Source organism: Rhinolophus sinicus, linkage group LG13 (assembly GCF_036562045.2).
Source record: "Rhinolophus sinicus isolate RSC01 linkage group LG13, ASM3656204v1, whole genome shotgun sequence".
Taxonomy (NCBI): Eukaryota; Metazoa; Chordata; class Mammalia; order Chiroptera; family Rhinolophidae; genus Rhinolophus; species Rhinolophus sinicus.
This window is the reverse complement of record NC_133762.1, coordinates 30219595-30231824: the sequence shown is the minus strand read 5'-3', so window position 1 is coordinate 30231824 and position 12230 is coordinate 30219595. Positions and strand designations below refer to the sequence as shown.

The 12230-nt window shown below is 51.0% G+C and overlaps 1 protein-coding gene and 1 long non-coding RNA gene across 19 annotated transcripts in view; one reads left to right on the top strand and one right to left on the bottom strand.

Moving 5' to 3' along the window:
- PTPRT (protein tyrosine phosphatase receptor type T) overlaps positions 1-12230 on the bottom strand; it is a 1016018-nt gene that overhangs the window by 943638 nt on the left and 60150 nt on the right. For 4 of the 18 annotated variants that reach the window (XM_074318304.1, XM_074318307.1, XM_074318305.1 and 1 more), the window contains exon 1: positions 3143-3388. The exons of 1 other annotated variant lie outside the window; for it this stretch is intronic. In XM_074318304.1, coding sequence (XP_074174405.1) covers positions 3143-3230 — 88 coding nt within the window. In that variant the 5' untranslated portion in view covers positions 3231-3388. Of the gene's footprint in view, positions 1-3142; positions 3391-12230 lie in introns of those variants that run through there. 13 more of the 18 variants (XM_074318309.1, XM_074318310.1, XM_074318314.1 and 10 more) reach the window with 6 other exon arrangements.
- LOC141568324 (uncharacterized) lies at positions 3609-11074 on the top strand. The gene is made up of 3 exons (XR_012491452.1): positions 3609-3740; positions 4956-5064; positions 10646-11074. It is a non-coding gene; the product is annotated as an uncharacterized LOC141568324 (long non-coding RNA).

Here is a 12230-nt window from a genome sequence, read left to right as displayed (position 1 = left end):
CAGCAACACACTGTCAGAGAGTCATGGGAGTATCCTGTGCTTAAAAGAACAATGCTGTAATACCCTGTGATCGTGGCTCTGAAAGGTGACAGTTACACTACTACAGCGGATGCCTCTCAGCTGGCAGCGTGGAGCCTGCAGGAGCTGGGCAGGGGCAAGCAAGAAGAAATTAAGTAGGGGAGAAAGATTGGTTGTAACCTGAGAAGATGGTCTGCTTTCACTCTGAAGGTGTTTGCAATCATTGCTGAAACAGAATCCAAGCCAGGTTTACACAATAATTGTTCTTTTTTTAGGAAACAAATCAAACCATCCAGGACAGAAAGTAAAATTTGACTGTACTGCTGACAGTTCCACAGAGGTATCTGGCAATGATTATCGAGCTAAATAACTACATCACTAACAATTGCAATCTCAAGTCAGCCCCCTTTAAGATCCATTTTTGCTCTCAGTGTACAGATGCTGACATCCACTAGGAAATGGACCAATATCCCCTTATCCATTTGTTTATCTGTCCCCCTCTTCCCCAACCCCAAATCATATTTTGCCATACTCTTAACAGGCTGATTTTAAATGTTTTTTTTTACTATCATTCCTTACAAAAATCATCTGGCTCATGAAAACACATCTCAGAGTAAGAAAGAAGGAAATTGCCTTTTGATAACAAGCTTACACCACTGACTTCTGAACACCGGAACCAACATGTTACAGCAAAACATATCACCCTAACTGTGTACTAGATGTAAGCTTACGAATTTGAAATTGCTTTCCAGACTGGGAATCATCTGACTAAAAGTATATGGAGACCACATCACTGAATTTTAAAAGGTATTATTTACCCAAACTTGCCAAAAGTTTCAAATAAGATACTTCAAAGGAAAGTGAGCTATTGTCATATTTATACTAGATTTGAATTCCAACAGTTTCTACATTTAGAAAAAAACTAAGAAGATAAGTCCATTTTAAAGTCAACATTTGCAGCATGCCTGCATCTACAAATGCAGACGTTCATGAAGGAATTCCGAAAAAAAATAAAGTAACTTAAATGGTCTAGTTAGCATTAAATCAGAAAGGAGAGAATAGATATATACATAAAATCCCCATTTTGACAAATGAGTGAGGCTTAGGATGCACCAAATCTCCAACACAAGCTAATTCCCCTCGTTTAAGGAGCCCGTGGAACAAACGCAGTCACTTGCTGAGTATATAGCAAGTAGCAGGTTTGCAAAAGCCTCTCAGCTCAGGTGGAACCAAAAGAAACATATGGAGACTTAACAGTAGATTTCTTTCCAAACTGTACTCCAGGATTGCTTTTCTTCCCTATGTGTTCCAAAGAGCAAATAAAGAAAAGGTGCTTGCTCCTCACACTTCTCTAAATGTTTTAACAAAAGGCTACTGAATAAACACATTACTCATTTAAAAATTGGAAAGTTCTATTCCTGAGATGAAGCAACTAGATTTGCATTTTAACAGTTGTGGGAGACCGCCACCTGGCGGGAGCATCCGGAACTAGCGTGCTTTTAGCATCAGACAGGTTCCCAAGTCGGTACGGTTTTACCGCATGCTATCTCAAGAACGGTTTGAGACCCGTGGCAGAATATTTTTATACTGTTTTTGTTGCGGGAACGTGAGTACTATTAACGTGTGTGGCAGGTCTGCCAGGCGTTGGAGGATAGTAAAATTAAGTCACGAATTATGCCAGGGTCCCCGGGACTGCCAGAACATCCTCCTTCTGTCCCCTCCCTAGCACACCTAATATAGATGCTAAGCGGGGAAAACAAGACTTCTACTCCATATTTAGAAGGATGTCGTGGTTGTCCCTCTACTCTCCCTTGCTAATCCTACCTTTCAGCTTCACACACCTCAAAAGAAGTGTCCTCCTAATCGCCTAACTTCTCAGCCACGGAAACAAGGCTGTCCCTTCACAGAAGTCCCATATTCAGTTCCTATTTTGGGTTGGAGCAAGGGAGACCCCAGTGCATTTCCAATAGAATGCCACTCCAGCGGTCCTTAACCTCAGAAGCAGCCTGTTTAAAGAGGTTACACTCCCCCAAAGCTCCTTTCCTCTCTCTCTCTCTCTCTCTCTCTCTCTCTCTCATAATATATGGACAACAATGGTACTCAACAACCCAAAAGGAGCCTTTCCTAAGTCCCACTCGTTTATCACAGCCTGACCCTGTGATCCCAGCATCCTCTGCTCAGTGTGGTCACATCAAAGCCAAGAAACTTCAAGGTGATTGTGAATTTGGAAGCATACCTGCACCACTTCCTTCCTTCCTTCTCTCCTTCCCTCCACTGCTTTTGGGGGTTTTGCTACTGGAAGCTGCCTGCGGTGGAGTTTGGTGATGTGTAAGCCCTCGAATTTGGGAGTTTCTTGTGCATGCCATCTTACCATCAGCAACATACCCCACACACTGGAAACTGCCCCTGCTCACTTCCTCCCCATGGTCAACCCCAAATACGAGTCCCCCAAACTTTTCAGGAGCAGACATCCTCACAGGTCAAAGCCACTCCACGTGAAGGGCCTTAACAGGGGTGCCCATTTGCTCCGGATAAAAACCACGGGGTAGGGAGGAGGTATTGCTGTCTCACTCGTTAACACAAACACCCCCCACGGGGGCTATCAGCAGCTTGCTTAAGGTCAAGCTTAGGGGCGCAGCCTGGTTAGCGCAAGTCTGGAGCTTCCTGTATCTCCCGGGAGAAAAGAAAACCCACTGCCCTGGCAGCCTCGGCCTGCTGGCGACCAGGAAAAGCGCGCGCTGCCGGAGAAGCTGCCAGCGCGAACGCTCCAGCCCCGGCGTCGCTGCCGCTTCTCTTCTCATCTCGCCGCCCCAAACACTCAAGTGACAGATTCCGACAAGTGGGAGGCAGCAAGTGGAAATATTCGCAACAACCACGGAAAGTTACTCCAGCCCGGGGGGCGGCGGGAAAGTAGAGCGGAGAACTTCGGCAAACGCGGGCTGTCGCGGGACGCGAGGGGCCGGGCACGGTGGCCCGGGCGCGCCTGGACGCAGCTGGAGGCAAGGACCCGGGCTCCGGCCACCGGGACCCGCGAGCCCGCGAACCCGCACAACTTTCTCCTCGGCCCCGCGGCGGGTGCCCGATCGCCCCAGAAAGGAGCGGGGAGCCGGGCGGGCGCACTCACCTGCGGCGCTCTGCGCCCAAGCGCCGGGCAGCAGCGGCAGCTGAAACCTCAGGAGCAGGGTGAGGGCGAGCGCGGCAAGGCTCGCCATCCGGGCGGCGGCTGGCGGCTCAGCCCCTTCCCGTGGGGGCCCGGGCGGGGACTGGGGCGGGCGCGGGACGGCCCCGCATTGCCGGCGCCGCCGCGGGCTGTGCGCGCCCTGGGCGCCGGGCTGGCTCCGCTGGGCTCCTGGAGCCGGCGCAGCTGCGCTCGAAGCCGAGGCGCCGCGCGAACTGAGAAGCGAGGCTGGGCGGGGGCGGGACGAGGGGGCGGAGGGCGGTGTCCCCGGAGTCCTAACGCCGCCGCCGCCGCTGCCGTTGCCCGCCGGGGCGCTCCGCCTTGGCAGCACACACACCCTCGAGCGCACGCCCGCGCCTGGCACACGCCCGCGGCTGCCACACGCGGGCTCCCCCGCGCACCCTCAGCGGGACTGGCCGGCTCGGGGCCGCTCGCACAGTCACGCGCCTACACACATCCCCCCCGCACCCACAAGCCCCACAGGGTCCTCGCGTCTTCGCGCCGCGCCACGCAGCTAAGCATCGTCTGCCCAGCTTGGGCGCAGGTACCAGGGAAGGTGGGGGAGGAGGGAGAGAGGGAGCAACCGTTTGAACTCGAGTGGGAGAACAGGTGAGTGGGGGGGGGGGAGTGAGAGAGGGGCAGCTGTCTTAACTAGGGATGGGGCCGGGGGGGGGGGGGCAGGTGAATGGGGGAAGGGGAGGGGCATCAGTCCAAAACTGGGGCAGGCGTCTGCTGGAGAGGGTCTCAGGCATGCCCGGAGATGAGAATTTCATCTAAGAGTCGACACCCCCACCACCACACAGACACCGCGCGCGCGCGCGCGCGAGCTCGTGCTCACACACACACTCTTCTGGGCGCATAGCTGACCGCGCTGCTCTCATCCCCCCCCCCCCCAACACACCTCATCAGCCGCCCAGGCACCCCTCTTAGTCACCTACGTCTCTCCCTTGTCCCCACCCCCACTCTGGAAGGGCAAAGACAGCAAGAGGCATCGTCCTTTCTCTTGCTGCCTTCCCCTCTTCCCTTTCTCGGGAGACAGAACCGAGTAGCTTTCTCCCTTTTCTTCCCGGTCTGAACAAAGACCTGGTTGGGGCTGAAAAACCGTAGATCAGAGTCAGAGCTCTCCCTTGCAGCCCACAGGCTGGAACTCTGCTCTCCTGGGAGCAGAAATCTCCTGGAGGAGACCTGGTGCCACTTGGGTTCTGGCGGGGGGCAGTGCCCAAGGGATTCACACTTGTGAACCTGGCCAAAGCCCCGCTCCTTCTGTTTCAGCACAGAGCCTCCCCACCCCCATCCTCGTTGGGATTCCAAGGATTGGATTGGACGGACTTTGGGGGAGAAATAGGAAAGTCAGGCATGGCCAAGGTTTCCAGGAGTGGGGAGCCTCAGGCTCTGGGTGGAGTTGCTATGGCAGAGAACACAGGGCCTCTGTCCCCCAGTTCCCACTAGGTGGAGTGGAACAGTTCCCTTTAATGGAGACCCATTAGCTGCCCCCACGTGCACTTGTAATCCTAGGCACATGCTTCCGCCCCTGTCTGGCTCCCCACCACCACCACCACCAGGGCCTTCAAAAGGTGAAGGACTTGGGCGAGCCTGTTGGACTAAACAGTGTGTCCCACACAAAGGAACAGGGAGTTTTCTCAAAGTCCTGCTTCCCAGACCCCTGCCTGGGGAGAGTGGGCTTCCACAGGTGGGGTGGTGGGGGGCTGCGAGTGGGACCTTGCACATGCCGCCTCAGAGATTCTTAATAATTCTACAGATATTTACAGAGCACTCAACCCTGTGCCGGACTCTGTGCTAGTCTCTGGGGATGCAGAGATGAATGGCCCTTGGGACATTTGGAATGGGGAGATCCCTTCTGCTCAGAGGTAAACTGCTGGCTGTTCCCTAACCCTCACCCAAGGCTTGACCCAGGCCCATGACCTGTGACCCTAGGCATGGCCGGTCCCAGGGGCCAACCCAGGGGAGCTGGAGGTTTCTAAGGCACTAAGGAGCTGGTGTCACGCTTCTAACTTGTCCGGCTCCCTTTGGCTCCTATTCATTGCCTGTCTCAAGCTTTCTGAAAAAGTATAAAATAGCAGTTTTCATCACAACTTCAGATGAAGGGCAGCCTCCTGTGCCTTCCCATTATACTATATGTTATATCACTGCCCACAAAGCTCCCAGGTCTGATTGGGATTCATGTGGCCCTGACAAAAGGCTCCATGTCAAAGGTAACCGAGCTGGGGGAGCAGGACCAGTGCCAGACCTCAGCACCAGGCTGTACCTGCCCAGGGTGAACCTTGGCCCTCTACACTTTCCCAGCTGTTCTCCATACCCAGGAACTGGCCCCCTCTGTTTCTTCAAGAGCACATGCTCTCACCTGCTGTCCAACCATGCTCTGGCACAGTCACATCACTGAGCTTTAGCACCTGCTGTTCCCTCTGCCTGGAATGCCCTTCCCTGCATCATCTCCCTGGTAAACTGACACTGGTCCTTAAGGCTTCCTGTGAAACTGGCTGAGAGGCATTTCCTGTCCAAGGCCTGTTGCCAAGGGCCCCTGCGCTGGCTACTGTGGTGATTCACACTGTAGGGATGTGGTTTCTCTCTTTGGTCTGTTCCACAAGCCTGAGTTCTCAAAGGGCACTTGGGCACTTAACACAGGAGCGAGAGGGTGACAGGAGCGAGGGCTGGCTCGGGGCCACAGATGCCTCAAGCCAGGCCCCCTCTGAACTGGTTTCTCAGGGGAGGGGAGAGTAACAGCAGCATCTCCCACCCTCCTTCACCAGAGCCCAGTGCTGACTAGAAAAGAACTGCTTTCCTGTCTGCCCCCCATCAGCCTTGGGGGCTGGGGGAACTTGCCCACATGTTCGTCCCTGGCTCAGGGCTAGGCTCAGGGTCAGTCCTGGAGCAAGGGGGCTGGGGCCTGGTGTGAGCTTTGTGATGGCTGGGCAGATGGCATAGCCCCTTTTAATTCTGCTCAAGAAGGCAGCCTTTTGTCCTCAGGATGACTGCCCTTAACCCCGTGGGACCTTTGGCAAGACCTCTCTGGGCCTCAGTTTCCCTGTCTGCACAGTAGCTCCCCTTCCAGCTCTGGTGGGGGCCAAGACAGGAGTGTTCAAATATTTCAGCTGCAGATTTCTTAATCTAAGCACAGTTTTGGGGGAAGCCTGAAACTTGGAGCATCCTTTCAACAAGCGAGCTGGCTGTCAGCCATGTGCCAGGGATGGCAGCTTGAACAATAGACGTAGTCTTTGACCTCATGGAGCTTACAATCTGGTGGGAAAGAGTGGACAAAGAGAAGGGAGGTAAAGGACCAAGGGATGCAGAGATGGCCTCCATCTCCCCAGCTCCTCCCCTGCCCCCGGGGATAGTCAGCCTTCCAATGGGGCAAGGCAGGGCGCCACTAGCCATTTAAATTTAAAATCTAGAAATTCCATTTTTAGTCACACTAACCACATGTCAAGTGTTCAGTAGCCACGTGTGGCTCGTGGCTGCCATATTGGGCAGCACAGCTAGAGAACAGATATAGGACATGTGCAACGTCACAGAAAATTCTATCAGACCGTGCTGCTCAACCCTGCCTATGGCTGATTTTTCCATGAGACAGCGCTGCTCTGACGCAAACGTCAGCAAACTACCACCTCCTGTTTTCATAAAGTTTTATTGGAACACATTCTGCATATTTGTTCACAAATTGCCTATGGCTGCTCTCTGCACTACACAGGCAGAGGTGAGTTATTGTGATAGAGCCCATCTGGCCCACAATGCTGAAAATATTTACTGTCCTGCCCTTGGCAGAACAAGTTTGCTTGTCCCCTCCTTTAGAGACTGTCTCACAGTCTGACAATCACTGGCCTAAAACTGCTTCCCCAAGTGTGGACCTTGGACACGCCATTGGCATCACCTGGGAACATGTTAGAAATGCAAATTCTCAGGCTCCACCCCTGACCTGCTGAATCAGAAATGCTGGAGGTGGGACCCAGGAAGTGGTGTTTTAACCAGCCTCCCAGGGGATTCTGACACAGGTTCAAGTTGAAAACCACTGATCTAAAACACCTACGGAGGAACTGCCAATGAGTGGCTGGCACAGTGAAGGTGCTAATGGGCTCCCGTGGGAACAGGAGAGTTTGGAAAGATGTCAGGAGACTGATAGCCTATTCGTTGCCTGGCTCCTCTGCAGCAAAGCCTTTGAGAGCCCTTGGATGAGGCCGTGCCAGCCGGGAGAGGACCTCTCACCAGCCGCCTGTGCCCATGCCCAGCCCCCCTGCCTGGCAGCCCCGCCCTCCCACAGAGTTGTCAGCACATTTGGAGCTGTCTCCACACATAAATTCAGGGACCAGCTGTCTCTTTTAATCTGGTTGCAAGATGAAACCATTAATAGATGTCAGACACATTGGCAATGATCTCTTCATTAATTATTTCCTCCTTTCTGAGGGAAAAAAAAATTAGTAACAAGCAACCATCAATAATTCAAAAATACAAGTTAACCTTTCATTAGCAGAGTGGCTTCTGCACACACCCTGGTCTCTTTCGGAGCCGGTTGTTCTGGCTTGAATAATGTTTTTATGGCAGGAATATTAATATGCATTAATGCTGTCTGTCAAGACACATGATTATAAATAACCCAAATGCAACTTAGAAACCGTAAGTATTTTTCAAGTGTAACCTCATGAGCCAACCATTTTGTTCTGTAAAAACATGCATTATTCAATGATATTGCTTTGTCCATAAGCGGGACTTTATGAAGGAATTGTTTTCAGGATGAGGCCCTTGTGGTTAGAAAGACTTCCCTGGTGCTGGGCCAATGCTGCCACTCTGTAATTTCCTCCCGTCAAAGTTGGCGCCCGTCTCTGGGGACACGAAGAAAGAGGCCAGACACACTTCCAGGTGACTGGTGTGGATGTTGGTAGGCGTTCTCTATTCCTCACACCCTTCCTTGGTCTCTCCTTGTATGATTATCAGACCCCCAACATCTGTCCTCTTCTAAAACATGCTACATTTTGGCAACACCCCTCTTCTGGGTGAGGCTTTGCACCTGCCCATATTCCCCCCACTTCCATTGACCACCCAGGTGACCGCGAACACGTTACTCTCCTTCTCCAAATGTTTCCCCGTCTGTGAACTGGGGGGGATTATTCCCACTTCACTGAACTGAGCGGGAATTAAGTGAGTTAATGGATGTGAAAACACCTACTAGAGCAAGGCCTGGCCCACTCCAGAGATCCTTTCCTTTCTTTTCTACGTCCAAGCCTTAGATTCCTGACACTACCACCACCCCACCCATCCTGACTGCAGGCCAGCCCTCATAGACACCTGGACCACAACACGGCATGGCCAGCCAGCTGCTTCGTCCGTGGGCCCAAACCCCAGCACATGTCCCAGACTATTGGCAAGCAGACCTCGGTGCCTGAGATGTCCAGCATCTTGCCCTGCCTAAGTAGGCTCTGCCAAACAGCTGTTTCTTTTAATTATGCACACGCGCACGCACACGCACACACACACACACACATACACATACACACACACACACAAAACTAAGTGATGTGTGCCAAGCACCCTCCATGGATGTTTGTGTCTCTAACCGGTACCCAGCGTCATGCTGAGCAGTGGGGATAACGTGACCCCATCTACAGGAGCCCCGCCAGCCCACACCGAGGGGTCACGAGCAGACCAGCAACAGTGTGGTGTTAGTGTCAGAGTTTGAATAATGGTTGTCAAACCTGATTTTGAGATATGGCCCCAGGCTTCTTGCTTCCAGCAAAGTGGTTCTCTAATGAAGCAGGAGAAAAGCCACTCCTCTCATGGCAGCCCGGCATCCTAGAGTTGGACACGGGCCTTTTCTGAGCATGAGGTTCCCCCAGGACTCTCAGCCCCTCTCCTTGTCCCTAACTCTGGACCCAGACACAGGAGGGTCTCAGGTAAAAGGTGGGCTCACCAATCTGACGTGGGGTGAACCTGCTGCTGTCCACATCCTTCTGCCGTGAGCTCAGCTCAAACTTCAGCTCCTCTCTGCCTTCAGTCTTATTCCCCCCAACCCTGCCCTACACACAACAGCCAGAAGGCTTCTTCAGGAAGACCATCAGGTGGCAGCCTTGTCACTGGCCAGCTTAAAAACCCTTCGCAAATGCCCCGGTGCCCTCAGAATAAAGTCCAAAACTCTTAACGTGGCCAACAAGACTCTCCTCACTGGCTGGGTCCCACCTGCCTTTCTAAGAGTCCTCTCCAAGTAGAGAAGGAAAGAAGGGCATTCCTGGTGGCTGGAACAGCTGGGTAAGTGCTCAGAGATGTGATGGAGTCTGAACATTCAAACAGGACACGTGTGGACAGTATTCTCAACATGGGACCATGGGACACGGCCACTCCAGAATCACTCAGGGTGCTCGTGCATTTTGCATGCAACTGAATCAGAATCTCTAGAGACTGAGGCTCAGGAGTCTGATTTTTTCACTTGCACACAGGTGATTCTTAGGTACCTGCAAGGTTGTGAGTGGCCGATGTCAGGAACAAGGGAAATTGAGAGCCTCCAGAGACAACTCTGAGCCTACTGAGATCGGGTCTGCATCTTGACCGTTTTTGTGTCTCTGACACCTGTAAGGGCTTAGAGATAAACACTGAGCCTGGAACATGTACACACGTTGCATTTTAGGCAAGACTCTTTCTTACAAATGACAGACATCCAACTCAAACAAACTGAAGTGAAAAGAGGAATCCAGTGGCTTATTCAGCTGAGCATTTCATGCGTACCTTCAGGCAAAGCTAGATCCAGGTACTCAACGGCCATTCATTCTCTCTCTCTCCCTCTCTCCATATCTCAGTTGTGCTTCTCTCAGTGGGTAGTCAGGGAAATTGAATAATGACAGCTGCATCCATAGGTCTCATAGCTTATAGTGCCCTCAGTTAAAAAAAAAAAAAAAATGAGGCCTTCTGCGACACCCTTGCCAAACTTTAGTGAAGACACTGATTGGCTGATTAGGGTCACAGTCCATTTCCTGAAACAATCAGTTTGCCAGGGAAGTGGTGAGGGGAGCAGGACATGAATGGGCCAGCCTTGGTCATTTGTCCATCCCTCCATATTGGAGATGGCCCCATAACTGACAGCCCTGTTGAAGACCACATGGAGTGGGGAAGGAGTATTCTTCCAAAGTATCTTGGGCAGTCAGGTAACACCTCACTTTTGAATCAAAATGTTCATAAACCCCTTTAATACACAATCTACAGACCTAACCACTTACCTAGGGTCTGCCCTCTACTTCCCTACGCCCCTCTCATCCAACACCCATACAATTTCCCACACCCACACAGACCCTCTGATTTTTACACAGCCTCCCCTTCCTCTGTACCAAAGCATGAGTGTTATCCTCAACAACGTTCCCAGCCAGCTACTCCTTAGCCAATCCAGTGAAATAAATACTAATTCAATTTCAGAGAACGACATCTGTTTTAAAAATATTTCACTCTACTGCACAGAAAGACCTTTCACCCGACGTGATGGCAGCAAACTTCAGCCCCCAGAATCTCCTTCACCCCTCCTGGAACCAAGCAGGATGGTGGCAGAGGACGCCCGGGCACACAGAGATTGTTCACAGACGTGACAGGCCAGACTGCACACGTTTATCCAAGCCATTCTCACATCAAGGAAAACGTTGATAAATCATTATTTCTACAAGCTAAAAAAAAAAATGCTAATACCTCAAGGCAGGATGAGAGTGGGTTTGTTGAAATGAACGTGAAGAACGGAGGGTACGATCTTGGAATGTAAAACCATAGAAAATACCACCTGGGAACACAGACATCATCTGTCTTATCTGGAAGGCTGTCACCGGAGTGGCAAATGTAGGGATTGGTTAGAGGACAGAGTGGGCCCTGTGTTCTGGGGAGGGGACTGAATGGCAGGGAGGCCGAAATGCTGCTTTACCCAAAAACACTGTTCATCACTGTCTGCGTCGGAAGCTTAAAGATGGATCATCTGGGAGGTTTTTCCCTTTGGTTTTGCCTCTGCCTTTCTGACATGTTTGAACCTGAGTTTACTGTGAGCTAGACACGCAGCAAAGAGCTTCAGACATGTGATCCACCCTACAATTCTCTTATTATCCCCCCATGTACAGGTGAGGAAACTGAGGCACAAGGAGGTTTGGTCATTGACAGTGGTTTTAGGTTTTGCTTTCCTTTCAACATCTCCTGTAATAGGGATTCCCCAACCACACACCAAGAATATTAGAATTAGCAGGAAACTTCAAGGCTGACCACCTCAAAACCCTTTCCAGTTTATAGACATTTCAATAGAGCTTTGCTAGTAAACAAAAATAAATAACTTCCATTTACCCGGAAGCCAGATCCCTGTAATAAGTTCTGGGCTAGGTCTCCCCAGAGCAGGAGAATGTGCAGTTACAGTCTGGGTTGGTTTTGTTTCTTTGAGGCTTTGCTTTCCGAATTTCTCAGGTCTTACCTACCCCAGGAAAAACAGAGATATGATAACAGAGACCATGTAGCCCCCCAAAATTCCTCAGATTAACAGAGGTGAGTGTTCCCCAGTGCTCATTTGGGGTTAGAGCCCCTGCTTTCAGATCCTGGACCTCTGTATAATTGTTTCCTGTGAGAAGAACATTAAGGGCTCATGAATGTTTAAAAATATAAATGCGTGGAATTTTGCAACCACGCAATAATCAGGTTTCTCCATTCTGATATGAGTCAAAAAAAAAATCAGGAATTGGCAAATGTTAAATATTTCCTTACGGCTAATAATGCTTTCCCCTCCTTCCCTTTTTTCTCCTCCTATAACTCTTCTAACATGAATTTATTTTCCATTTGAAAGCCAGTCTCACTGGTTATTAGATATTCTCCCTGCTGTCACTATCAGTAAATTATTAAACAGCTGACCAAGCTTTGTTTTAAAATGATTCTCTTATGAAGCTCAGTGATATATTTGCTATGAATACTGAATTGTGCCGTGGTCTCTAAGGGTACGTGAATGATTCCTATTTACTACCTTTAGCAGAACGTGTGTGCAATTAGCGGTAAGAACTTGACTTGAATCGCTGTCACCAGCAATCTC